The sequence below is a fragment of the Pongo pygmaeus genome, chromosome 7 (assembly GCF_028885625.2).
Source record: "Pongo pygmaeus isolate AG05252 chromosome 7, NHGRI_mPonPyg2-v2.0_pri, whole genome shotgun sequence".
Lineage (NCBI taxonomy): Eukaryota > Metazoa > Chordata > Mammalia > Primates > Hominidae > Pongo > Pongo pygmaeus.
In genome coordinates this window covers 77,676,724-77,701,590 of record NC_072380.2, presented here as the reverse complement: position 1 = coordinate 77,701,590, position 24,867 = coordinate 77,676,724, and the positions used below count along the sequence as shown (strand labels likewise).

At 40.8% G+C, this 24,867-nt stretch overlaps 1 protein-coding gene across 3 annotated transcripts in view; it reads left to right on the top strand.

Annotated features, from left to right (window-relative positions):
* Positions 1-24,567, top strand: part of ARMC1 (armadillo repeat containing 1) — a 29,916-nt gene extending 5,349 nt beyond the window's left edge. For 2 of the 3 annotated variants that reach the window (XM_054497504.2, XM_054497505.2), the window contains exons 2-7: positions 1,740-1,957; positions 6,519-6,610; positions 13,719-13,908; positions 21,504-21,620; positions 21,705-21,779; positions 22,458-24,567. In XM_054497504.2, coding sequence (XP_054353479.1) covers positions 1,775-1,957; positions 6,519-6,610; positions 13,719-13,908; positions 21,504-21,620; positions 21,705-21,779; positions 22,458-22,649 — 849 coding nt within the window. In that variant the 5' untranslated portion in view covers positions 1,740-1,774 and the 3' untranslated portion in view covers positions 22,650-24,567. Of the gene's footprint in view, positions 1-1,739; positions 1,958-6,518; positions 6,611-13,718; positions 13,909-21,503; positions 21,621-21,704; positions 21,780-22,457 lie in introns of those variants that run through there. The other variant, XM_054497506.2, reaches the window with a different exon arrangement.
* Positions 24,568-24,867: the final 300 nt, after the last annotated feature.

The window sequence follows — 24,867 nt, the reverse complement described above, 5'->3', positions numbered from 1 at the left end:
CATTGTGTATGTATATCACATTTTCTTTCTTTTTTTTTGAGATGGAGTCTCGCCCTGTCATCCAGGCTGTAGTGCAATGGCACAATCTCGGCTCACTGCAACCTCTGCTTCCCAGGTTCAATCAGTTCTCCCTGCCTCAGCCTCCTGAGTAGCTGAGATTACAGGCACCCACCACCAAGCCCAGCTAATTTTTGTATTTTTAGTAGAGACGGGGTTTCACCATGTTGACCAGGCTGGTCTCGAACTCCTGACCTCAGGTGATCCACCCCCCGCTTGGCCTCCCAAAGTGCTGGGATTACAGGCATGAGCCACTGCACCCGGCCGATATGCTGATTTTTTTTGTTTGCTTGTTTTGAGACAGAGTTTTGCTCGTGCAGTGGCTCAATCTCAGCTCCGCCTTCTGGGTTTAATCAATTCTCCTGCCTCAGCCTCCTGAGTAGCTAGGATTACAGGTGTGTGCCACCATGCCTGGCTAATTTTGTATTTTTAGTAGAGACGGGGTTTCACCATGTTGGCCAGGCTGATCTCGAACTCCTGACTTCAGGAGATCTGCCTGCCTTGGCCTCCCAAAGTGCTGGGATTACAGGCATGAGCCACCATGCCCGGCCAAAATACTGAGTTTGAAACGAAAGTATGAGGCCGGACACGATGGCTCATGCCTGTAATCCCAGCATTTTGGGAGGCCGAGGCGGGCAGAGCATTTAAGGTCAGGAGTTTAAGACCAGCCTGATCAACATGGTGAAACCTAGTCTCTACTAAAAATACAAAAAAAAACAAAAAAAAAAACCGGGCGTGGCTAGGAGGCTGAGGCAGGAGAATTACTTGAACCGGGAGGCGGAGGTTGTAGTGAGCTGAGGTTGTGCCACTGCACTCCAGCCTGGGTGACAGAATGCGACTCTGTCTTGGAAAAAACAAACAAAACAAACAAGGAAAATGAAGTATGCAAAGTGGAAAGACTGCTGATGAGTTTAGGAAATAGTAAATAATATTTTAGGCCAGTTCTATGCTAACTAGATTTTGTGATGTGGGGCAAATTATTGAACTTCTCTATGACTATCTCCTCATCTGGCAAATGAATTATGTCAAATTCTACTTCATTCTTCCTATTTTTGCTTTTCTGTTAGGCAGTAGAATATGGCATAATCAGATGGACGATGTATTTCGATTCAGTCTAGATTCACTATGATCTTTCACACACTACTGGCCTGAGCTACAGGCTAAATACCTTTCTTGTCTTCTTGATTTACAGACTTCTGCCTCCTTTTTCCAAGGGCATTTTATTCTTTGTAGACAGAGTATGCTAGGTTTTTGTTCATTGATGAATAAGAAGGCTGTAAACTAGCCACTTTTCCCTCAGGCACTTGTTTTAGGGCTAGAAATAGTCTAGAGGATAAAAAGCACTGGCAATATTAACAGTTTTAGAAGTATAGCAAAGCTTACTAGCTTGAACTGTAAAGATCTTTATTGTGATTTTATTGTTAAAATATGTATGCTAAAACATAATTTATTGGAATATTGAGGATAACATATGTTCTTTAAACATTGTGCACACAAATTTTTTCAGTCGTCTTATGTTCATTTTACTTTTCTCAAACTGTAGAGTTGCCGATTTCTAAGTTTTTATGTGATTTAGTTTTAGTTACCTGATTCTTTCTAAAGGTGTTGTAATCCTGGTTATTTCACAAGTGCCATAATATACCTCAGCAGCCTAGAACTAATTCTGCAAACCTTTTCTACAGAATTTAAGATTTTATTCATGTGCATGGCATAGAAGATGAATTCTTCCACTTCCACCATGAGTGAAGAGCCTGATGCTCTATCGGTAGTTAACCAGTTACGGGATCTAGCAGCAGATCCGTTAAACAGAAGAGCCATCGTCCAGGATCAGGGATGTCTGCCTGGCCTTATTTTATTTATGGACCATCCCAACCCTCCAGTCGTCCACTCTGCTTTGCTTGTAAGTTGCCTTTAGTAATTTCAATCTCTGTTTTATTTTTGCAATTAAGGTGAGAATTTGGAAAAAGTGCTAGATGACAAGGTAAAAAAACAGAGAGCAATCAGTAGTTTGTATTTATGTATGTACAAACATATATATGTGTGGTCTGTGGTCTGTTTACACCAGTGGTAACATGCTACATTGTTTTTATTCTTTTTTTTTTTTTTTTTGAGTCATCTAGGCCTGGAGTACACTGTGGCAGGATCTTAGTTCACTGCAATCTCCACCTCCTGGGCTTAAACCATCCTCCCCCACCTCAGCCTCCCAAGTAGCTGGCATGATAGGCACACACCACCATGCCAGCCAAATTTTTGATATTTTGTAGAGATAGGGTTTTGCCGTGTTGGCCAGGCTGGTCTCAAACTCCTGAGCTCAAGTGATCCTTCCACTTCGGCCTCCCAAAGTGTTGGAATTACAGCTGTGAGTCACCATGGCCAGCCTTGTTTTTATTCTTTAATTCAAATTGTAGCATACTCCATGCATGGAATGTCCTACCACTTCCTTTTCATTTAACAGTCTTGAGGATTGGATCATATCATACACATAGACACTCAAAGAGGCACTTATTTTGTTTTTATTTTATAACAGCTTTTTAAGATGTAAGCACACAGCATCATATAATTCAGTCATTTAAAGTATACATTTAAGTGATTTTAGTATATTCACAGAGTTGTGTCACCATCACTGCAACTTTTTATTTTTATTTATTATAACTAAATTTTTTTTTTTTTAGTAGAGATAGGATGTAGCTATGTTAACTAGGCTGGTCTCAAACTCCTGGCCTCAAGTGATTCTTCTACCTCGACCTCTCAAAGTGCTTAGATTACAGATATGAGCCACTGTGCCCGGCCCACCACAACTTTTTATCTATTGCTTCCCAGACCCCAACACTCCCTATCCCTAAGCAACTACTAATCTACTTTTTGTATGTCTATATTTGCCTATTCTGGCAAAAATGCCTATATATTTTGCATATAAATACGGCCAGATGTGGTGGCTCACTCCTGTAATCCTAGCACTTTGGGAGGCCGAGGTGGGTGGATCACCTGAGGTTAGGAGTTTGACACCAGCTTGGCCAATGCAGTGAAACCCTGTCTCTACTAAAAATACAAAAAAATTAGCCGGGCGTGGTGGTGGGTGCCTGAAATCCCAGCTACTCAGGAGGCTGAGGCAGGAGAATCCCTTGAACCCAGGAGGCAGAGGTTGCAGTGAGCCAAGATTGTGCCATTGCACTCGAGCCTGGGCAACAAGAGCGAAACTCCGTCTCAAAAAAAAAAAAAAAAAAAGTTGTTAAAAAAATTATGTTATGGAAATTTTATCTATTGCCCTTTACTTAAGGACTCATGATGAATTCCCCATTTAGTCTAATTTCACAAGTTTGTACAGAAGGCATATAGGCTTTTCCTTTTGGAAAAAAATTTCTATTTTGCCTTTACAGAATGAAGTTTAGCAGTCAAAAAAGACATTGGTATAAGAGAACAGTAGTAACAAATGGGAAAAATGGCACAGCCCCCGGTCTGGGTTCAATTTCAATAAGAAATGCAAGAAGGATGAGAAGAAAGAGGGGGTTGGTCTGTAGATAGGGACTTGGGGCTAGAGGAAGTAAGTCCTTTTTCTTTTTTTTTTAAATAGACTAGAACATGTCTGAGTTCAGAGGGCAAGGGCTACTAGAATGAGAGAGGTTTGAGGGGAAGGCTCTCATAATTGCAGAAAATAGGAAAGATTTGCTAACTGAGGAGAATGATAAAGTTGTTCAGCAGTGTTGAGGGCTGATTAGTTTGGTAATACTGAATCGATATGATTCAGGCCTGCTGTAGGCTCAGAGAGCCAAGTACTTGGATTTGTCCAGAGTTGTTACTTGGTCAGGTTAAGTTGGGCAGAATGATTGTGCAAGGGAGTTTAGGATCTTGGCAGGATTGGTTGAAGTGATATACAGTAGATACTAGGCTGAATAGGAAGGGAAGTATAAAGTCATGGAGGGACAGAGCTAAGGAGAGGGATCAGTGAGTGAAAGTTCCCAAGAGGCTGAAGAAAAGATTTTTTTGTTGTTGTTTTTGAGACAGAGTTTTGCTCTTGCCACCCAGGCTGGAGAGCAATGGCATAATCTTGGCTCACTGCAACCTCCGCCTTCTGGGTTCAAGCGATTCTCCTGCCTCAGCCTTCTGAGTAGCTAGAATTACAGGCCCGCACCATCACACGTGGCTAATTTTTGTATTTTTAGTAGATACGGTTTTTCACCATGTTGGCCAGGCTAGTCCTCGAACTCATGACCTCAGGTGATCTGCCTGTCTTGGCCTCTCAAAGTGCTGAAATTATAGGCATGAGCCACCACGCCTGGCCATCAGGTATGTTGTTTTTATGATTTCCTTTTTTCATCACTGTTAGCTTATTAGTATACGCTTTTGTTTTTATTTTAATTTATTTAGTGGTTGCTATAGGTTTTACAATATGCGTCTTTAACTTCTTACAGCCTACCTTTAAATGAATCATACCCTTGACATGTAGTGTAAGAATCACACAAGAGTATATTTCCATTTCTTTCTCCCATCTTTTGTGCTATTTTTATCATACATTTTACTTCTACATATGTTTAAAAACCTACAGTGTATATATTTGTGCTTTAAACAGTCAATTATCTTTTAAAGAGATTAAAAATTTAAAAATGTCTTTTTTTTTTTTTTTTGAGATGGAGTCTTGCTCTGTCACCTAGGCTGGAGTGCAGTGGCGCGATCTCAGCTCACTGCACCTTTGCCTCCCGGGTTCAAGTGATTCTTCTGCCTCAGCCTCCCTAGCAGCTGAGATTACAGGTGCATGTCAGCATGCCTGGCTTATTTTTGTATTTTTAGTAGAGATGGGGTTTTGCCATGTTGGCCAGGCTGATCTTGAACTCCTGAGCTCAGGTGATCTGCCCCGCTCAGCTTCCCAAAGTACTGGAATTACAGGCATGAGCCACCATGCCTAGCAAAAAAAGGTCTTTTATATTTACCTTCATTTTTACATTTCTGGTGTTCTTTATTCCCCAATATAGATTCATTTTTGTTTTTTGGGTTTTGTTTTCATTTTTGTTTTGAAACAGGGTCTTGGCTGGGCGTGGTGGCTCATGCCTGTAATCCCAGCACTTTGGGAGGCCGAGGCAGGTGGATCACCTGAGGTCAGGAGTTCAAGACCAGCCTGGCCAACATGGCAAAACCCCGTCATTACTAAAAATACAAAAATTAGCCAGGCGTGGTGGCTGGCACCTGTAATCCCAGCTACTTGGGAGGCTGAGGCAAGAGAATCGCTTGAACCCGGGGGGTGGAGGTTGCAGTAGGCCGAGTCTGTGGCACTTCACTCCAGCCTGGGTGAAAGAACAAAAACTCCATCACAAAAGAGAAAAAAAAAAAAGATTTTTCTCTGTTGTCTTCTGGCATGTATGGTTTCTAATAAGAAAACCGCCGTAATTCTTGTTCTTCCCTTATATAATGCCTTTTTCTGGCTTCTTCTGGAACTTTACTAGTGATTTTCAGCAAATAATTATGATGTCTTTGATATGGATGGTGGTTTTTTTTGGTTGTTTTGTTTTTGAGATGCAGTCTTGCTCTGTCGCCCAGGCTGGAGTGCAGTGGTGTGATCTCGACTCACTGCAACCTCTGCCTCCCCGGTTCAAGCAATTCTCCTGCCTCAGCCTCCTGAGTAGCTGGGATTACAGGCGCCTGCCACCATGCCCAGCTAATTTTTGTATTTTTAGTAGAGATGGGGTTTCACCATGTTGGTCAGGCTGGTCTCGAACCCCTGACCTCGTGACCCAGCCGCCTTGGCCTCCTAAAGTGCTGGGATTACAGGCGTGAGCCACCGCACCTGGGCTTTTTTTTTTTTTTTTTTTTAAATTTTTTTTGAGACGGAGTCTCGCTGTTGCCATGCTGGAGTGCAGTGGCGTGATCTCAGCTCACTGCAACCTCCGCCTCCCGTGTTCAAGCAATTCTCCTCCCTCAGCCTTCCAAGTAGCTGGGACTACAGGCACATGCTACCACATCCAGCTAATTTTTGTATTTTTAGTAGAGGTGAGGTTTCACCATGTTGGCCAGGATGGTCTTGCTCTGCCCACCTCAGCTTCCCAAAGTGCTGGGATTATAGGTGTGAGCCACTGCGCCCACGTCGCTCCCCCCCCAACCTTTTTTATTTCTTTTGAGGCACAGTCACTCTGTCATTCAGGTTGGAGTGCAATGGCACAATCACAGCTCACTTCCCCACTAAATGGAATATAGTTCCATCTCTGTCAAGTGGTGAAAGTAAAACCAGAACAACCTAATTTTGACCTTGTGACTAAGTTAGGAACCTTCATTTCAAACAGTAGATCAGCTACTACAGCTCAAAGGATCATTTCTTCCCTAGGGAATATTTCTGAATCATCTCATTTAAAGGATTTTATTCTAAAAACAAAAACCTATTTTCTCCTTTTTTGTTTTCTTGCAGTAAATTAGTAGTAGTTTCAATTTTGAATAGTCTGGACAGACGAATTAACTTACTACTTTTTCTGCTGTAGGCTCTTCGATACTTGGCAGAATGCCGTGCAAACAGAGAAAAGATGAAAGGAGAACTGGGTATGATGTTGAGCTTACAAAATGTTATACAGAAGTAAGTACAATAGACAGTGTCTCATTTATTTATATACTTACTTATATTACTTACTTACAGGGTCTTACTATGTTGCCCATGCTGGGTTCAAGTGATCCTTCCACCTTGGCTTTCCAAAGTGCTGGAATTACAGGCATGATTACTACTATTATTGGATTACTATGTTTTAATGTCCTGTAGTTAACTGTTTTTAATCACTTAGCTGGCTGAGGGAGGAGAACCCCTGGAACCCCAGAGGTGGAGGTTGCAGTGAGCCGAGATCGTGCCATTGCACTCTAGCCTGGGCGACAGAGCAAGATTCCGTCTCAAAAAAAAAAAAAAAAAAAATTTACAATTTTAGGTAGAGAAAAATTATAAATTAGTCAAGAAGTAATTTATTACTGTAGGAAAATGGTAAAACTGTGGAACTATAAAATAAGGAAGTTAAGATGGTGCTGATAGAGGCATTTAATATTTCATACATGCTGGGCATGATGGCTCATGCCTGAAATCCCAGCAGTTTGGGAGGCCAAGGCAGGTGGATCACTTGTGGCCAGGAGTTCAAGACCAGCCTGGCCAACGTGGTGAAATCTCGTTTCTACTAAAAATACAAAAATTAGCCTGGTGTGGTGGCACATGCCTGTAATCCCAGCTACTCAGGAGGCTGAGGCAGGAGAATCGCTTGAATCTGGGAGGTAGAGATTGCAGTGAGCTGAGATCCCACCACTGCATTCTAGCCTGGGCAACAGAGCGAGACTGTGTCTCAAAAAATAAAATTTATATAACCATTGTTGCTAATCTCTCATTTGTAACTGCTTTGTTTATCTAAGTAGACAGAAGCTTGTGTGACTCTCTAGATATAGTTTTGTAGTAAATTCTTAAGTTTATAATTAAAATAGTGCAAGTAGCCTCAGTAGCTATACTGGCAATCATAAGCATGCATACCCCCACTTTGCACATTGTTAATATGAATATGAATACTTGGCTATTTCTCCCATCATCCTGTTGCTGCTAATGTAGAAGCCACTAGAACTGGTTTATAAGAGAATTAAGCCCTAAAGCCCTAAGGAATCCATTGGATATAATGGATTATCTTCTGTGCAATGTATCTGGAATGGTTTCAGCTCTATATTATCCTTGAAGTAATTGAGAAAATAATAACTCTGGGTTTTTTTGTTTGTTTGGTTAGTTTTTTGAGACAGGGTCTCGCTCTGTTGCTGAGGCTAGAGTGCAGTGGTATGATCATGGCTCACTGCAGCCTCAACCTCCCAAGCTCCAGCTATTCTCCCGCCTCATCCTCCCAAGTAGCTGGAACTACAGACATGTGCCATTATACCTGGCTAATTTTTAAATTATTTTGTAGAGACATAGTCTCACTATGTTGCCTAGGCTGCTGTCCTGGGATCAAGCAATCCTTCTGCCTCAGCCTCCCAAAGTGCTGGAATTACAGGCATGAGCCATTACACCCTGCCCAGATAGTTGTGTGTGTGTGTTTTTTTTTTTTTTTAAATGGAATTAAATTCTTTTACAGGACCTCAGTTCAGAAAGGATGCTAGAGAAGTAATTAGTCAGAGAGATAGAAGCAGTGATTAACCAGGAAGAGGAGGGCTGGTTTAAGGATGACAACAGAAGCATCTTCCTTTTTTCTGAAGTGGGTCTAGTATGGTAATCAATAGCAACATGTGGCAATTTAAATTAATTAAAATTAATGGCAGGGAGTGGTGGCTCACACCTGTAATCCTAGCACTTTGGGAGGCAGGTGGCTCACCTGAGGTAGGGAGTTCGAGGCCAGCCTGGCCAACATGGTGAAACCCCATCTCTACCAAAAATATAAAAATTAGCCAGGTGTGGTTGCGGGCGCCTGTAATCCCAGCTACTCAGGAGGCTGAAGCAGGAGAATCGCTTGAACTCGGGAGGCAGAGGTTGCAGTGAGCCAAGATCGCACCACTGCACTCTAGCCTGGGCGACAGAATGAGACTCCCTCTCAAAAAAAAGTGATAATAATAATAGTAATAATTAATTAAAATTAAAAACTCAGCTCCTCAGTCACATTTGCCGTATTCCAAGTGTTTAGTCATGTGGCTAGTGACACTATTTCCATCATCTCAGAAAGTTCTGATGTAGAGTGCTGCTCTAAAATTTTTCTTTTCTTGTCTTTTTTTTTTGAGACCAGGTCTCACTATGTCACCTTGGCTGGTATGATGTTAGCTCAGTGCAACCTCTGCCTTATGGGCTCAAGTAATCCTCCTGCCTTAGCCTTCTGAGCAGCAGGGACTTAGGCCATCATGTCCTGCTATTTTTTTTTTTTTTTTGAGTCTCATCCTGTTGCCCAGGCTGGAGTGCAGTGGCGCGATCTTGGTTCACTGCAACCTCTGCCTCCTGGGCTCAAGCAGTTCTCCTGCCTCAGCCTCCCAAGTACCTAGGATTACAGGCGCCCACCACCATGCCCGGCTAATTTTTGTGCTTTTAGTAGAGACAGGATTTCACCATGTTGGCCAGGCTGATTTTGAACTCCTGACCTCAGGTGATCCGCCTGTCTCAGCCTCCCAAAGTACTGGGATTACAGGCGTGAGTCACTGCGCCTGGCCTAATTTTTGTATTTTTTTGTAGAGATGGGATCTTGACATGTTGCCTAGACTGGTTTCAAACTCCTGGACTCAAGTGATCCTCCTATCTCGGCCTCCCAACATGCTGGGATTACAGGTGTAAGCCACCGTGCCCAGCTGCTCTAAAATTTCTTTTTTTTCTTTTTGAGACAAAGTCTCACTCTCACCCAGGCTTGAGTGCAATGTCTGTGATCTCAGCTCACTGCAGTCTCTTCCTCCCGGTTTCAAGCGATTCTCCTGTCAGCCTCCCGAGTACCTGGGACTACAGGTGCGTGACACCGCACCCGTCTAATTTTTGCATTTTTGGTAGAGACGGAGTCTCACCGTGTTGGCCAGGCTGGTCTCGAACTCGTGGCCTCAGGTGATCCACCTGCACTCGGCCTCCCTGTAAGTGCTGGGATTACAGGCGTGAATCACCACCCCTGGCCTGCTCTAAAATTTCTTTGCTTAACTGCGTCTAGGGCTTTTTTTGTTTTGGATTATTTTTATTTCATGGATTATTTTCCTAACAGATTTTACTGGCGAATTACTAAGTCAAAGATGTAAATATCTTTGTCTTTGTATCCCTGTTAATTGTTTTCAAATGATACCTATGATGCTTTTACCAGCAGTTGCCTTTTTCTGTTTGTTTTTTGTGAGATGGAGTCTCGCTCTGTAGCCCAGGCTGTAGTGCAGTGGTGCGATCTCGGCTCACTGCTACCTCCGCCTCCCGGGTTTAAGCGATTCTCCTGCCTCAGTCTCCCAAGAAACTGGGACTACAGGTACGTGCCACCACGCCCGGCTAATTTTTTGTATTTTTAGTAGAAATGGGGTTTCACTGCATTAGTCAGGATGGTCTGGGTCTCCTGACCTCATGATCCACCCACCTTGGCCTCCCAAAGTGCTGGGATTACAGGTGTGAACCACCGCACCCGGCCCGACAGTTGCCTTTTTATTAGATTTTTCCAAACATTGGGATAGTTTCTTGACATCATAGTTCTCCTTCCCTGTTTAATTTGAAATCAACTTTAAAAACAATTTAAATGTCTGTGTTGAGACTGATAGAAAATGGATGGTTTGGGTGGGGACATAATTCCACTGAAATTGATGTGGATAACTTTTTACTTGGAGTTTTCTGGTGAGACACTTTACATTAGGTTCTTTTTTTTTTTTTTTTTTTTTTGAGACTGAGTCTCACCCTGTCACCAGGCTGGAATGCAGTGGCCCAATCTTGGCTCACTGCAAGCTCCGCCTCCCGGGTTCACGCCATTCTCCTGCTTCGGCCTCCCGAGTAGCTGGGACTACAGGCGCCAGCCACCACGCCCGGCTAATTTTTTGTATTTTTAGTAGAGACAGGGTTTCACTGTGTTAGCCAGGATGGTCTCAAACTCCTGACCTTGTGATCCGCCCGCCTCGGCCTCCCAAAGTGCTGGGATTACAGGGGTGAGCCACTGTGCCCGGCCTTACATTAGGTTCTTAAAGGGATTAATGGCTGGGCGCCGTGGCTCATGCTGGTAATCTCAGCACTTTGGGAGGCCGAGGCGGGCATATCACGAGGTCAGGAGTTCGAGACCAGCCTGACCAACATGGCGAAACCCCGTCTCTGCTAAAAATATGAAAATTAGCCAGGCATGGTGGTACCTACCTGTAATCCCAGCTACTCACGGGGCTGAGACAGGAAAATCGCTTGAACCCGGGAGGTGGAGGTTGCAGTGAGCCAAGATTGCGCCACTGCACTCCAGCCTGGGTGACAGAGTGAGACTCTGTCCGCCCCCTCTCCCTCCCCGCCCCCGCCAGAAAAAGGATTAATTAGTATACTGCCTCAATTGGCTAAGAACAATTGTTACGGTTTTTATGAAAAACAGAAAGATAATTTATGTTTTAGTATTTTAATATTTTTTGTCACTATTGCTTCATTAAGAAGCATATTAAACAGTTTTGAAATAATCCAGGTTTTCAAAAAATGTGTGACAGTTATTACTTGGATGTTTTATTATATGTTATGATTCATTTTTTAGTTGATGCAAAACTGTTGACAATGGAAAGGAGTAACAAAAATACAATTTTTCTTTTTCTTCTTTTTTTTTTTTTTTTTGTTTGAGACGGAGTCTTGCTCTTGTCGCCCACGCTGGAGTGCAATGGCATGATCTCGGCCCACTGCAACCTCTGCCTCCCGAGTTCAAGTGATTCTCCTGCCTCCACCGCCTGAGTAGCTGGGATTACGGGCACCCACCACCACACCTGGCTACTTTATTTTATTTATTTATTTTTTCTTTTTGAGAGGGAGCCTCATTCTGTCATGCAGGCTGGCGTGCAGTCGTAGGATCTTGGCTCACTGCAACCTCCATCTCCCAGGTCCAAGTGATTCTCCTGCCTCAGCCTCCTGAGTAGCTGGGATTATAGACGCCTGCCACCACGCCCAGCTAATTTTTGTACTTTTTTAGTAGAGACGGGGTTTCACCATGTTGACCAGGCTGGTCTCGAACTCCTAACCTCAGGTGATCCACCCACCTCAGCCAACAAAGTGTTGGGATTACAGGCATGAGCCACTGTACCCGGCCCTGTTTTTTTTTTTAACTTAAATTCATAAGTTTCTCTAATCATTGTCTCTTCATGCTCTTTATAACTTGTTCTTGGCTAATATTTAAAATATCTGAGAACTGCAGTGACTTTTCAATAAACTCTAAATAGCTATCAATAAAAATGCTGAGGCAACTAATACAAATTAGTCTTTTTGATAGCTTTCTGTAACACACGGCTAAAGTCACCCAAAGTAACTTATCTCTGTGGTCAACAGTGGTCCAGAAAAGCACTTGATGTAGTAATTGAGTGTCTAGAATACTGTCAGATTATCACCCCTGGAATTAAAGCTCTAAGTAGCTAGAACATATACAATCTGAGTATCAGAAATTGAAGTATTCCTACTCATTCAATAAATAACTTGCAAACATTTTCGTTAGGTTCTATGGAAGGTACAAAAAGGATACCTTCCTCTTCTTAAAGAGTTCATATACTTATAAAAGAAATAGAAAATTAAGATCAGTAGTGTAAGTACAAGCATAGTACTCTGAATGCAAAGGGAGAATTGGGTTATTAGGTAGAGGCATTATATAGAAGGTGTTGGTCAAGCTGAGCCTTCAAGCATTGAAATAAGAGTTGGAAAGCCTGCAGTCTGGGTGAAGCTCTTCCAGCTGAGGAAAGACCTGAACAAAACTTAAGGGTAGAATGCATTCTAGAACAAAGAACATATAAAAATGCATGATCTTTGTAGGAGATGGCCAAGTGTCATAGTCAACCCAAAGAATAATAGAAGGACAAAATGAGCTGATGGAGATAGCCAAATGGGGTCAGATTTTACGGCCTTGAGTGTACATTAAAGGGTTTGGACTTAGTTGAGCCCATTGATAGGTGAAATGAGGATTCTTTTCTTACAGTTACATGTACTTACTCTTTGTTCAGTTCCACTAATAAGAGCCATTAGACTGTGCTGTCCAGTGTGGTTAGCCACTCACTCTGGCAATTTAAATTAATTAAAGGTAAACTAAATTTTTTTAGTTGCACTAGCCACATTTCAAGTGCTCAGTAGCCTCATGTGAGTGGAGAGTACAGCTATAGAACATTTCTATCATTGCAGGAAGATTATTGGACAGCACGGTCCCCTAGATGTTGATGTGAGGATCTGTAGTAGGATTTAAAAGCTTAAGAATGAAAACTTTTGTTAGAGCTGTGGTTTTATGATAAATACATAATTTGTAATATGTAAAAAATGTAAATTAAAAAACAATTGGTTTCAACATACAAATAAATCTTGAAATTAGTTGATAATATGAATGATCCTTTTCAAATCTGGTTTCTCATTTTGGATTTTTATATGTTGTATTTTCTTAAAAGTCAAGGTACTTTCAAATTGAGAGTTGAATGTTAGTGATAATACAGGAACATGTTACAACCTGATTTTGTTAGTTGATTTTGTATTTAATTATTTTTATTAAACGTGTGGTTTTTTTTTTTTTTTTTTGAGATGGAGTCTCCCTCTGTCGCCCAGGCTGGAGCCCAGTGGTGTGATCTGAGCTCGCTGCAACTTCTGCCTCCCAGGTTCAAGCGATTCTCCTCTCTCAGACTCCTGAGTAGCTGGGATTACAGGCATGTGCCACCACACCCAGCTAATTTTTGTATTTTAGTAGAGATGGGGTTTCGCTATGTTGGTCAGGCTTTAACTCCTGACCTCAAGTGATCCACCTGCCTTGGCCTCCCGAAGTGCTGGGATTACAGGCATGAGCCACTGTGCCTGGCCAAATGTGTTTTTATACCTCTTTAGTGTTGGATTTTGAATCTCAATGAGCCACGAGTTTAAAATGAAATTAGAAGATTATTATAGACAAGATGCTTTTTCTACATTATTGATTATTCTAGGATTCACTGCTATTGCTTTTAAATTGAACAAGGCATTAGAGTAAAAGAAACAAGGCTCCTTTTAGTGGAGAAATAAAATTACAGAATCAGTAGAAGTGACAAGACTAATTATATATGTGTTTCTTTTCAAGAACTACAACTCCAGGAGAAACAAAACTTCTGGCCTCTGAAATCTATGACATTCTTCAGTCCTCCAATATGGCAGATGGTGATAGTTTTAATGAGATGAATTCACGTCGAAGGAAAGCTCAGTTTTTTCTGGGAACTACAAACAAACGTGCCAAAACAGTGGTTTTGCATATAGATGGCCTTGATGATACGGTAAGGTCTGTTAGATGGGAAAGAGAAATCATGTTTACTAAATAGTTTCTTCAGTGCCACTTGCTAACAGTCTTTGAGAATAAATCTTGATATCAGTATTTTACTGATAAAAAGGGTCATTTTGTGCTAAAGAGGTCAGTTAATCATAGGATATAAGAATTTAAAATATGTATGTCCCTAATAATAGAACATCGAAATATATGAAGTAAAACTTAGAGAAATGGGGAGAAAAAGAAAAATCCACAGTTAGAAATAGAGATTTTAACACAACTCTCAATACAGGAAGCATACAGAAAATCAGTAAGCATATAGAAGACTCAAATAATACTATCAACCAATTTAACCTAATTTTTATTTTATTTTATTTATTTATTTTTTATATATTTTTTGAGATGGAGTTTCACTCTGTCACCCAGGCTGGAGCACAGTGGTGCAATCTTGGCTCATTGCAACCTCCGCCTCCCGGGTTCAGGTGTCTCTTTTGCCTCAGCCTCCCGAGTAGCTGGAATTACAAGTGTGTACCACCATGCCTGGCTAATTTTTGTGCTTTTAGTAGAGATGGGGTTTCACCATGTTGGCCAGGCTGGTCTCAACTCCTGACCTCAGGTGGTCCGCCTGCCTCAGCCTCCCAAAGTGCTCGATTACAGGGATGAGCCACCGTGCCTGGCCCAAAGCATGTTCTTTGAGCACAGTGAATGCAAATTAGAAATCAGTAACAGAAAGATATCTGAAAAATTTCCCCCACATTTGTAAAACTAAGTGACACATTTCTTTTTTTTTCGTTTTCTTTTTTCAGGGACAGGGTCTTGTTCTGTGGCTCAGGCTGGAGTGCAGGGCTCCATAGTCTACTGCAGGCTCGAACTCCTGGGCTCAAGTAATCTTTCTGCCTCGGCCTCCTGAGTAGCTGGGACTACAGACATGTGCCACCATGCCTGGCTAATTTTTAAGTTTTTGCAGAGATGGAGTCTTGCTGTATTGCCAGGTCTCAGACTCCTGGCCTCAACCAATCCTCCTGCCTCAACCCAGCAAAGAGCTCGGATTACAGGCATGAACCACTGCACCTAGCTAAATAGCACATTTCTAAAGTAATCTATGAGTCAGTAAATAAAAGAGAAATTAGCATTTTGAATTGAATAAAAATGAAAGTGTAGGCCGGGTGCGGTAGCTCACACCTGTAATCCCAGCACTTTGGGAGGCCAAGGCGGATGGATCATGAGGTCAGGAGTTTGAGACCAGCCTGGCCAACATAGTGAAACCCCTGTCTCTACTAAAAATACAAAAATTATCTGGGCATGGTGGTGCGCCTGTAGTCCCAGCTACTCGGGAGGCTGAGGCAGGAGAATCGCTTGAACCCAGGAGGTGGAGGTTGTGGTGAGCCGAGATCGCACCACCGCACTCCAGCCTGAGTGACAGAGTGAGACTCCGTCTCAAAAAAAAAAAAAAGTGAAAGTGTAATAAAAATGAAAGTGATATATACACGAAAGTGTAGCTGAAATTTGTTGGAAGTAGTTAAAGTTTAAAGTGGAAATTCATTAGCTCCAGATGCCTAACTGTTTATATACAAAAAAGAAAGGGTATCAAGTCAGTGACTTAAGCTTCTACCTTCAGAAAATAGAAGCAGCTGAAGGGGATCACTGGATCCCAAGAGTTCAAGGTTATGGTGATCTATGATCATGTCACTACACACTCCTGCATAGGCAACAAAAACCCTGTCTCAGAAAAAAAAAGAAACTAGAAAAAGAAGAACAAATTAAAGCCACAACAAGCAGAAGAGAAGAAACAAGAAAGATCAGGGAAATGAAAAACAATAGAGAAAAACCAATGAAATCAAAAGCTGGTGTTTGACATGATTGTTAAAATTGATAAGCCTCTAGTCAAATAGATCAAGAATAAAAGAGAAAAGTCATAAATTATCAATATCAGAAATGAGAGAGGATACCACTATAGATCTTACAGACATCAAAAAGGTAAGTGAGGGCCAGGCACGGTGGCTTACGCCTGTAATGCCAGCACTTTGGGAGGCTGAGGCAGGTGGATCACTTGAGGTCAGGAGTTTGAGACCAGCCTGGCCAACATGGTAAAATCCCATCTCTACTAAAAATACAAAAATTAGCCAGGCGTGATGGTGCAGGCCTGTAATCCCAGCTACATGGGAGGCTGAGGCAGGAGAATCGCTTGAACCCAGGAGGCAGAGGTTGCAGTGAGTGGAGATCACGCCACTGCACTCCAGCCTAGGTGACAGAGCAAGACTCCATCTCAAAAAAAAAAACAGGATAAGTGAATATTTTAAATACCTTTATGCCAATAAATTTCATAATGTAGATGAAACAGGTTTCATGAAAGACACAGATGACCAAAGCTCACTCAAGAAGAAACAGATGACCCAATTAGTTGTATATCTACTAAAGAAATTGAATTTGTAGCTAAAAATCATGCCATAAATAAAACTTCAAGCCCAGATAGAAGCATGTTTTCTAGTATCTGGAAATCATTGGTTTTTAATTTTTTTTTTTTTTTTGAGACGGGGTTTTGCTCTTGTTGCCCAGGCTGGAGTGCAATGGCACAATCTCGGCTCGCTGCAACCTCCACCTCCCGTGTTCAAGCCTTTCTCCTGCCTCAGCCTCCCGAGTAGCTGGGATTACAGGTGCCTGCCACCACACCCAGCTAATTTTTTTGTATTTAGTAGAGATGGGGGTTTCGCCATGTTGGCCAGGCTGGTCTTGAACTCCCTACCTCAGGTAATCTGCCTGCCTTGGTCTCCCAAAGTGTTGGGATTACAGGCATGAGCCACTGCAGCTAGCCTTAAATTTTATTTTGTCAGCTGGGTGCAGTGGGTCACGCCTATAATCCCAGCACTTTGGGAGGCCGAGGCAGGTGGATCACAAGGTCAGGAGTTCAAGACCAGCCTGGCCAACATGGTGAAACCCTGTCTCTACTAAAGATACAAAAAATTAGTGGGGCATGGTGGTGCATGCCTATAATCCCAGCTACTCAGGAGGTTGAGGCAGGAGAATCACTTGAACCTGGGAGGCAGAGGTTGCGGTGAGCCAAGATTGCACCATTGCACTCCAGCCTGGGCGACAGGGCGAGATCCCGTCACACACATACAAAAATTTTTATTTTGTCTATATTTTTAGTTGTTTAATTCTAGAGGCTAAATCTGGTCCCTGTTAATCCATCTGGACTGCAGCTGGAAGTTCCCCTGAAGTTACCTTGCACAGAGATAAGTTATATAACTTTACATATTTAGGGGTAGCAGTTGGTAGATTACCAGTTACCTCTTTAGCAATGCCAGGTAGGTTACATTAGATTATTCACAGCTTTTTTCTTTTTCTCTGTCCCCCAGGCTGGAGTGCAGTGTCGTGATCTCGGCTCACTGCAACCTTTGCCTCGCAGGTTCAAATGATTTTCCTGCCTCAGCCTCCCCAGTAGCTGGGACTACAGGCGCCCGCCACCATGCCCATCTAATTTTTGTGTTTTTAGTAGAGACGGGGTTTCACCATATTGGCCAGGCTGGTCTCAAACTCCTGACCTTGTGATCCACCCGCCTTGGCCTCCCAAAGTGTTGGGATTACAGGCATTGAGCCATGGCGCCTGGCCCACAGCTTTTTCTAGTTGTGTTTAGGTGCTTAGGCTCAGTCCACAGCTATCTTACTGGAAGTGGGGTCACAAGACAATTTCTAGAAAGCAAGTTCTGATAAAGGTAAATTGATTCACTGGAAGATCTTAAGATATATAAAATATCTCCAATACCATGTGTTTAATTTTAATGAATAATATAGTTTCTTTTTAAAGCTAGCACAAATCAAATAATAAAACCCAGCAAAGCACACACAAAAATATAGGCTAGCCAGGTGTGGTGGCACATGCCTGTAATCTCAGCTATATTGGGAGGCTAAGGGGGGAAGATTGCTAGAGCCCAAGAGTTCAAGACCAGCCTAGTCAACATAGCGAGATTCCGTCTCAAAAATAAAAAAACAGCAGAAACCAAACAAACAAATATATAAGCCAATATATAGTAAAAACATGATTACCAAAGTCCAAAATGAAATATTAGCAAGTTAACTCTAGTACTGTACTATCATGTTAACTTTTTTTGGTGACATAGCCTGGCACTAGTGATAAGTTTATTCCATCTATTCTCTCATTCGTTTCTGACAGCACAGAGAGATGTATATCTTCTTTCTTTCTTTATTTTTTTTTGAGACAGAGTCTTACTCTGTCGCCCAGGCTGGAGTTCAGTGTGACATGATCTTGGCTCACTGCAACGTCCACTTCCCGGGTTCAAGCAATTCTCCTGCCCCAGCCTCCCAAGTATCTGGGATTAAAGATGCCCACCACCATGCCCGGCTAATTTTTTTGTATTTTTATAGAGATGGGGTTTCACTATATTGGCCAGTCTGGTTTTGAACTCCTGACCTCAAGTGATCTGCCTGCCTTGCCCTCCCAAAGTGCTAGGTTGTAATAGAAGGGGAAGTTGAGTTTAGAATGGTCAAATAACTTAACTGTTTGCTCTACCTATGTAACTTTAGCTTAGTAAACATTTTTTGGACTAGGTAGTGTGGCTTCAGAATTGAACTCTTTTTTTTTTTTTTTTTTTTTTGAGACAGAGTTTTGCTCTTTTGCCCAGGCTGGACTGAAGTGGCATGATCTCAGCTCACTGCAACCTCCACCCACTGGGTTCAAGTAATTCTCGTGCCTCAGCCTCCCAAGTAGCTGGGATTACAGGCACCCGCCACCACGCCTGGCTAATTTTTTTGTATTTTTAGTAGAGACAGGGTTTTGCCATGTTGGCCAGGCTGGTCTTGAACTCCTGACCTCAGGTGATCCACCTGCCTTGGCCTGACAAAGTGCTAGGATTACAAGTGTGAGCCACCGCTCCTGGCCCAGAATCGAACTTTTAATCACAATATTATAATTTCCTAGAAACAATCTAGTTTTATCCTGGAGTTGTAAATATGATTTAACATCGTGAAATATTTTAATATAATATCGGTAAGTCAATAATGTGATAATTTGCTATTGATATAGCTGTAAATATAGGAAATCCAGGAGGATGATCTGAAATTTCTTAAAAATATTTTAAAAATCCAGTGACATTATTAAATATATGGAAATCAGTTACTTCTTAAAAGGAGAAAAGTAGTTTTACTCTCCCAAACAAAACAAACAGCTAGGAAGAGTGCAGCGGTATTTTTTCTTTTTTGCTTTTTGTTTTTTTAAACTTAATGACCAGTGTGATAATAGCAAGCATATTCTTAATAAGAAAATACAAGACGTAATAAAAAAAATTAAAGGTCTTCAGTGTTATAAGAAGACTGGAATAAATCGAATGAAATGCCTGTTTCTGAAAGTTTGTAAGGATGTTAGTTCTTCCTAAATTTGTAGACTTAAAATAATGCCAATCAGTCTGATGATTTTGGAACTTTATTTCCCGATCTAAAAGTTCACATGGTAGAATGTACTAATTTTTACAATAAAAAGGAGCACCTAATGTTAGGCATTATTTTAGATACCAGGGATACAGCAATGACCAAAAAGCAAAACTTTTTGCTCTCTTGGAGCTAGCGTAGTTGGAGGAGGCAGGCAATAAGCTTGCTAAAAAAGCGTGTTGATTTATGTTAAAATAAAGATAAATTAGACTTACGAATCTCATTTCTCACTGTCGCATGTGGTTGGCATTTAGTACCAGACTCTACCTGTGGTAAATTAGGCAAGTTGTTTTTCAACTTTTCACTTTCCTCACATTTAAAATAAGGAATCAGATTAATAGTATCCTAACTTATATATATTGTGCGAGCTTTACTTCACTTTCAAGTTTACCTGGTGTTGAATATGTGGAAGAGATAAACATGGTGCTATTTGGCACCAATCCTCTAGGGGGGCTTCACCAAATGCAGGCCCCTGCAGAGCAGGGTCCAGACACAGTGCACTAGATGAGCCCACTGTGGGCCTGTGCTGTGCCACAGACTGACGTGTCCCAGGTCTCCCTGAGTAATGTTGAAATGCAGAAGTAGGGAGATGAGCAATGGTGTGAGCACTTGTTTTGAAGGATGTGGAAATAAGTTTGAAAACTGGATATAGTCTACAGATTTGGCACGTGGGTCAATTGCAGATTGACGCCTCAGAAATATAAATCAAAACTTGGTCTCAATACAGAAATCAGAAAATGTAGAGTGTGATTTGGTGTGTGGGCCAGAGGTGGAGGGAGCTATGAGGAGAAAATGCAATTACTTTTTCCATTTTCACTTTGGATTTTGTATTGAGATGACCACTTGATGGTCAAGTGGATATGTCTGACAGACAAATAAGGAAGTCATATTGGAGTTAGTAATGTTAGTGATGGCTAAAGTGATGAGAATAGTCTTCTGAGGTTTGAAGCAGAAAGAAAATCAGTTTAGGAACTGGACTTTGGAGTTAAGGTGAGACAAAGCTGGAATAATCAGTGGGGAAGTGGAAGACCAGGATAATGTAGTACCCTGCATTGAAGTAATGAAGGGTACATGTTATATTGTGTTTTGAAGAGTGTTAGGAAAATGAGAACCACACAGGGTATGTCTAACCCTTGAGAATGCAATAGTAACCATAAGAATGCCATAAATGGATGATGCAGTGATATTTATAATACCAGGTGATTTAAGGAATAGTGACTTAAACACTGAATGCTCACGGATTCTAACTTCAGTCTATTGGAATTTATCCCTGGAGATTTTTAGGCTAGTGTGTGGATCATAAACCTTTTCTTTTTTCTTTCTTTTTTTTTTTTTTTTTTTGAGATGACGTCTTGCTCTGTCGCCCAGGCTGGAGTGCAGCGGCACAATCTCAGCTCACTGCAACCTCCGCCTCCGGGTTCAAGTGATTCTCCTGCCTCAGCCTCCCGAGCAGCTGGGACTACAGGCACACGCCACCATGCCCAGCTAATTTTTGTATTTTTAGTAGAGACGGGGTTTTACCATATTGGCCAGGCTGGTCTTGAACTCCTGACCTCATGATCTACCTGCCTCAGCCTCCTAAAGTGCTGGGATTACAGGCATGAACCACCGTGCCTGGCCAAACCTTTTCTTTATAGGACCAGAAAGTAAATATTTTTGGCTTTGTAGACCACGATGGTCTCTGTCATAACTACTAACTCTGCCTTAGCGTGAAACTAGCCTCAGATAATATGTAAACAAGTGGATGTGCTTGTGTTTCAATAAAACTTTATTTACCAAAACAGCTGGTGGACTATAGTTTTCCCCACCCGTGAGCTAGAAGAACCTCTGCTTTTCTGCTTTTTGGCATTTTTTCCCCCTGTATTGTGTTCTGCTTTATTTAAGATGTAAATTAACATTGGCTAACTTCTTTCTGATAAAAAATTATTAAAACTACATATTAGTATGGAAGCTTTAAAAATTTAGCAGAAATTACTATTCTGTTGATCCTGTAAAATTTAAAAAATTTGACTAAGCACTCCCCCACTCTGTGCCCTGAAATAAGATGGTAAAACTGAAATAGGTCATTTGCTGTCTTCCCCCCTCCAAAATATAGCTTGGTTTTCGCTGATTTATTACCTTTTATTTACCTATTTTCATAACAATTTGCTTTTACTTTTTCAGTCTCGGAGAAATCTATGTGAAGAGGCTTTGTTAAAAATTAAAGGTGTTATTAGCTTTACTTTTCAAATGGCTGTTCAAAGGTGTGTGGTGCGAATCCGTTCAGATTTGAAAGCTGAGGTAAGTATTTTAAAAGGCTGAATATGTTTGAGATTACAGGTAAACAAATCAATTTCAAAATTGTTCCTTTTTATCTTGGCTTAGGCTTTGGCATCAGCAATAGCATCAACCAAGGTTATGAAAGCTCAGCAAGTTGTGAAAAGTGAAAGTGGAGAAGAGGTAAAAGTTGTATTTAATTTTCTTTATATCTAACTCACTCTCAATTATTTTTTATGGCTAGCAGATTGCCAGTATTTCTAAATTAATAGTGCTAAGTATGTAAGGATGTGCTGTTTCTTGGTTAACAGTTAACTGTTTCAGAAATATAGAGAGATCTTTTGTGGATATCAGAGTCTGCTCTTGCTGATTTTAGATGGAAATAAAGGATATGTGTCTTCCTTGCATTTATTTTTAAATACTTTCTTCCTAACCTTAACTAATCTTGACAATCCGAAAAATAAAAGTGTAACCACTGGGCAAGTAAATAGGGTGAAAATCCTTGTCTGTTGCTACTCTTTTCACTAGCTTTGTGATGGGGGAAACAAATATGCCTTGAGCTCATTTGGGTTCCCATCTCATAGATGGGAGGTTCCATGGCTATCCAGTGGCCTGCAGTGGCTAGACACTTGCTTTAGTCATTATTACACAGAGAGAGGTTGCTCATTTACTCCTAGAATTTCAGCAGATCAACTTCTGAGTTCTTATTTGTACTCTGTTTACTGCTTTCTGTATTGAGACAGTGCTCAGCAATTGGGCCTACTGTCATGTAAGAGGAAAATTTACCCTGAGAATAACCACGGTAATTAGAATAAGGAGTAAAGCTGATTTTGTAATAACTCTCAATATTTTCTGTATCAGATGTTGGTCCCATTCCAAGATACTCCTGTGGAAGTAGAACAGAACACAGAGCTACCTGACTACCTGCCTGAGGATGAGAGTCCCACAAAGGAACAGGACAAAGCGGTGTCCCGGGTCGGCTCACACCCAGAAGGTGGAGCTAGCTGGCTTAGCACAGCTGCAAACTTTTTATCCAGATCATTTTATTGGTGACTTCACTTTTGGGCTCAAGGACTGTGTGAACCAATAAGGGGCCAGTTTTCCATTGTTGTGGTGAACTGTCAAGTGCAATTTGCAATAAGTTATCATGAAAAGTTTTTAGATTACATGATCGCATATGCTGCATTTCACATTTTGTTGGACATTTTACCCCACTGAGTGGTAAAAAGGACAGAGGCTACAGATGGAGTTGCTTTGTTTATGAAAGTATTTTGGTTTTGTTTTCTTTCATTTAATTGCCTCATATTTAAAAACCATGGGTCCACTGTTAAAACCACATGTGTATGTGCAGCTTTACATTTTATTTTCCATGAAGCATGTGATTAGGAAAACTCATTTTCTTCTCAAGCCTCAGGACCTACCTGAAGAGAAGTTTTCTTGTAGCTCAAGTTGTGCATGAATTACTGAATATTTTACTGTGCTTTTCTTCATGAAGAGTACATGCTTTGTACTCTTCACTGAAAGCTGAAAACATTTGTTACCCTCTTTTGTGCCTTTTTATTTTGCCAACCGTGTTTATAGAAAGGACATTACTAATGACATTTTGCAAATTAAAAACATTCATTTGAACATAGTAGCCCCCTAGAAAAACAACTCTACAAAAATTTTGCAGCCGTATTCATTATAATTTTAATAAAATTAACACAAAATCAATCAAGAAGGAAACATGTATATTAGTGAAGTGTTTTTGGAGACTGAATGTGACCAAATGTGGTTCTAGTTGACTTCTTTTCACTTTGGCTTATATCAGTTCTTGAGAGTTAATGTGATCATGATATTGCAAACAACTGTAAATGGTCTCTAGGCCTTACTTTGTGATTATAGGTTATCTCCTGCTAGAAAAAAATAATGGTAGTAAAGAACTGACAAACTGAAAATAAGAAAACAAAAATCAAATGCCTATAATACCATAATGCCACTTTGGTATAGAGTCTAACTTTAAAACATGAATTGCTCGACAGAGTTCTATTCAGTAGGTGTTTCTTTGTATTGCCTTTTGTGAATTTATTATGAAAATGCTGCAGTTGTGTTTAATGAAAAAGACCCAAATTATTGCTTATGAAGAAATAAAGCCAGCATTGATCACTTAATCCTGTTTCTCATGTCCAGCCAGAAAAAAGAACTTCAGTGAAGGTAAGATAAATAAATACATACACATATGTGTTTTTGGTAGATAAGTGCTAATTACATATATGTAATGCTTTATTAAATTTCTGAAATATTTGGTAACTAAAGTTTTCTTTTTGGAAATTAATAAATCCAGATACATATTAATGTTGATATGACTAAAAACAAATAGGAAGAAATTGAAATTTCTTTTCATCAACATGTAGAGCTGCTATTTTACTATTTGGAGAATATGATGTGAAAATTGGACCTCGAAGGGTTTCCTTGTGTTTTCATTGTAAAATACCATCATCAGTGAGAGTCTTGAGTTCACTAACATTGTCACCTTCTGGAGAGAGAGTTATTGGGGGGCATTGAGGATGATATTTTTTTACATGTGTTTGGTTTCTGATTCAAGTGACACGCACAAACTGAAAAAAAAAAAAAAAAAAAAACAACTTTCAGGGCACCTATTGCTCTAAATGCATAATATAACTTGCTGCCAGAACCAGATGTGTTTAAAAAAGAAAATAAAACCACCTTCTTTCTATAGCTATTAAAGCAAAGTTTACTGTTCTAACAAATTTGTATTTTATTTTGCATTGCCATACATCTGCTTATTTAAAAACTACATCCCTTTGGTAGTAATGTTTCAGGACAAGTAGGTATTACAGCTTGATGTTTGTGTGTTCTAAGAGTTCTTTATTCCAGATCATATAGAGTAGTTAAGGCAACTGTGACAGCATTTTTTGAAATACATTGTAAAATAATAAAAGGTAACAATTAAAATCGAGTGGATATTATATACTTGTGGTATAAGCATTATTGATTATTTATTTTTAAATTTTATTTTAAGTTCTGGGATACATGTGCAGAATGTATCATAGGTATACATGTGCCATGTGGTTTGCTGTACCTATCAACGCGTCATCTAGGTTTTAAGCCCCGCATGCATTAGGTATTTTTCCTAATGCTCTCCCTCCCCTTCCCCCCACCCCCCGACATGCCCTGGTGTGTGATGTTTCCCTATGTTGATTACTCTTAAGCCTGTTTGTACACACATTGCCTGGCACACTTTCCCAGTTCCCTGCAGTTGTGCTACCTG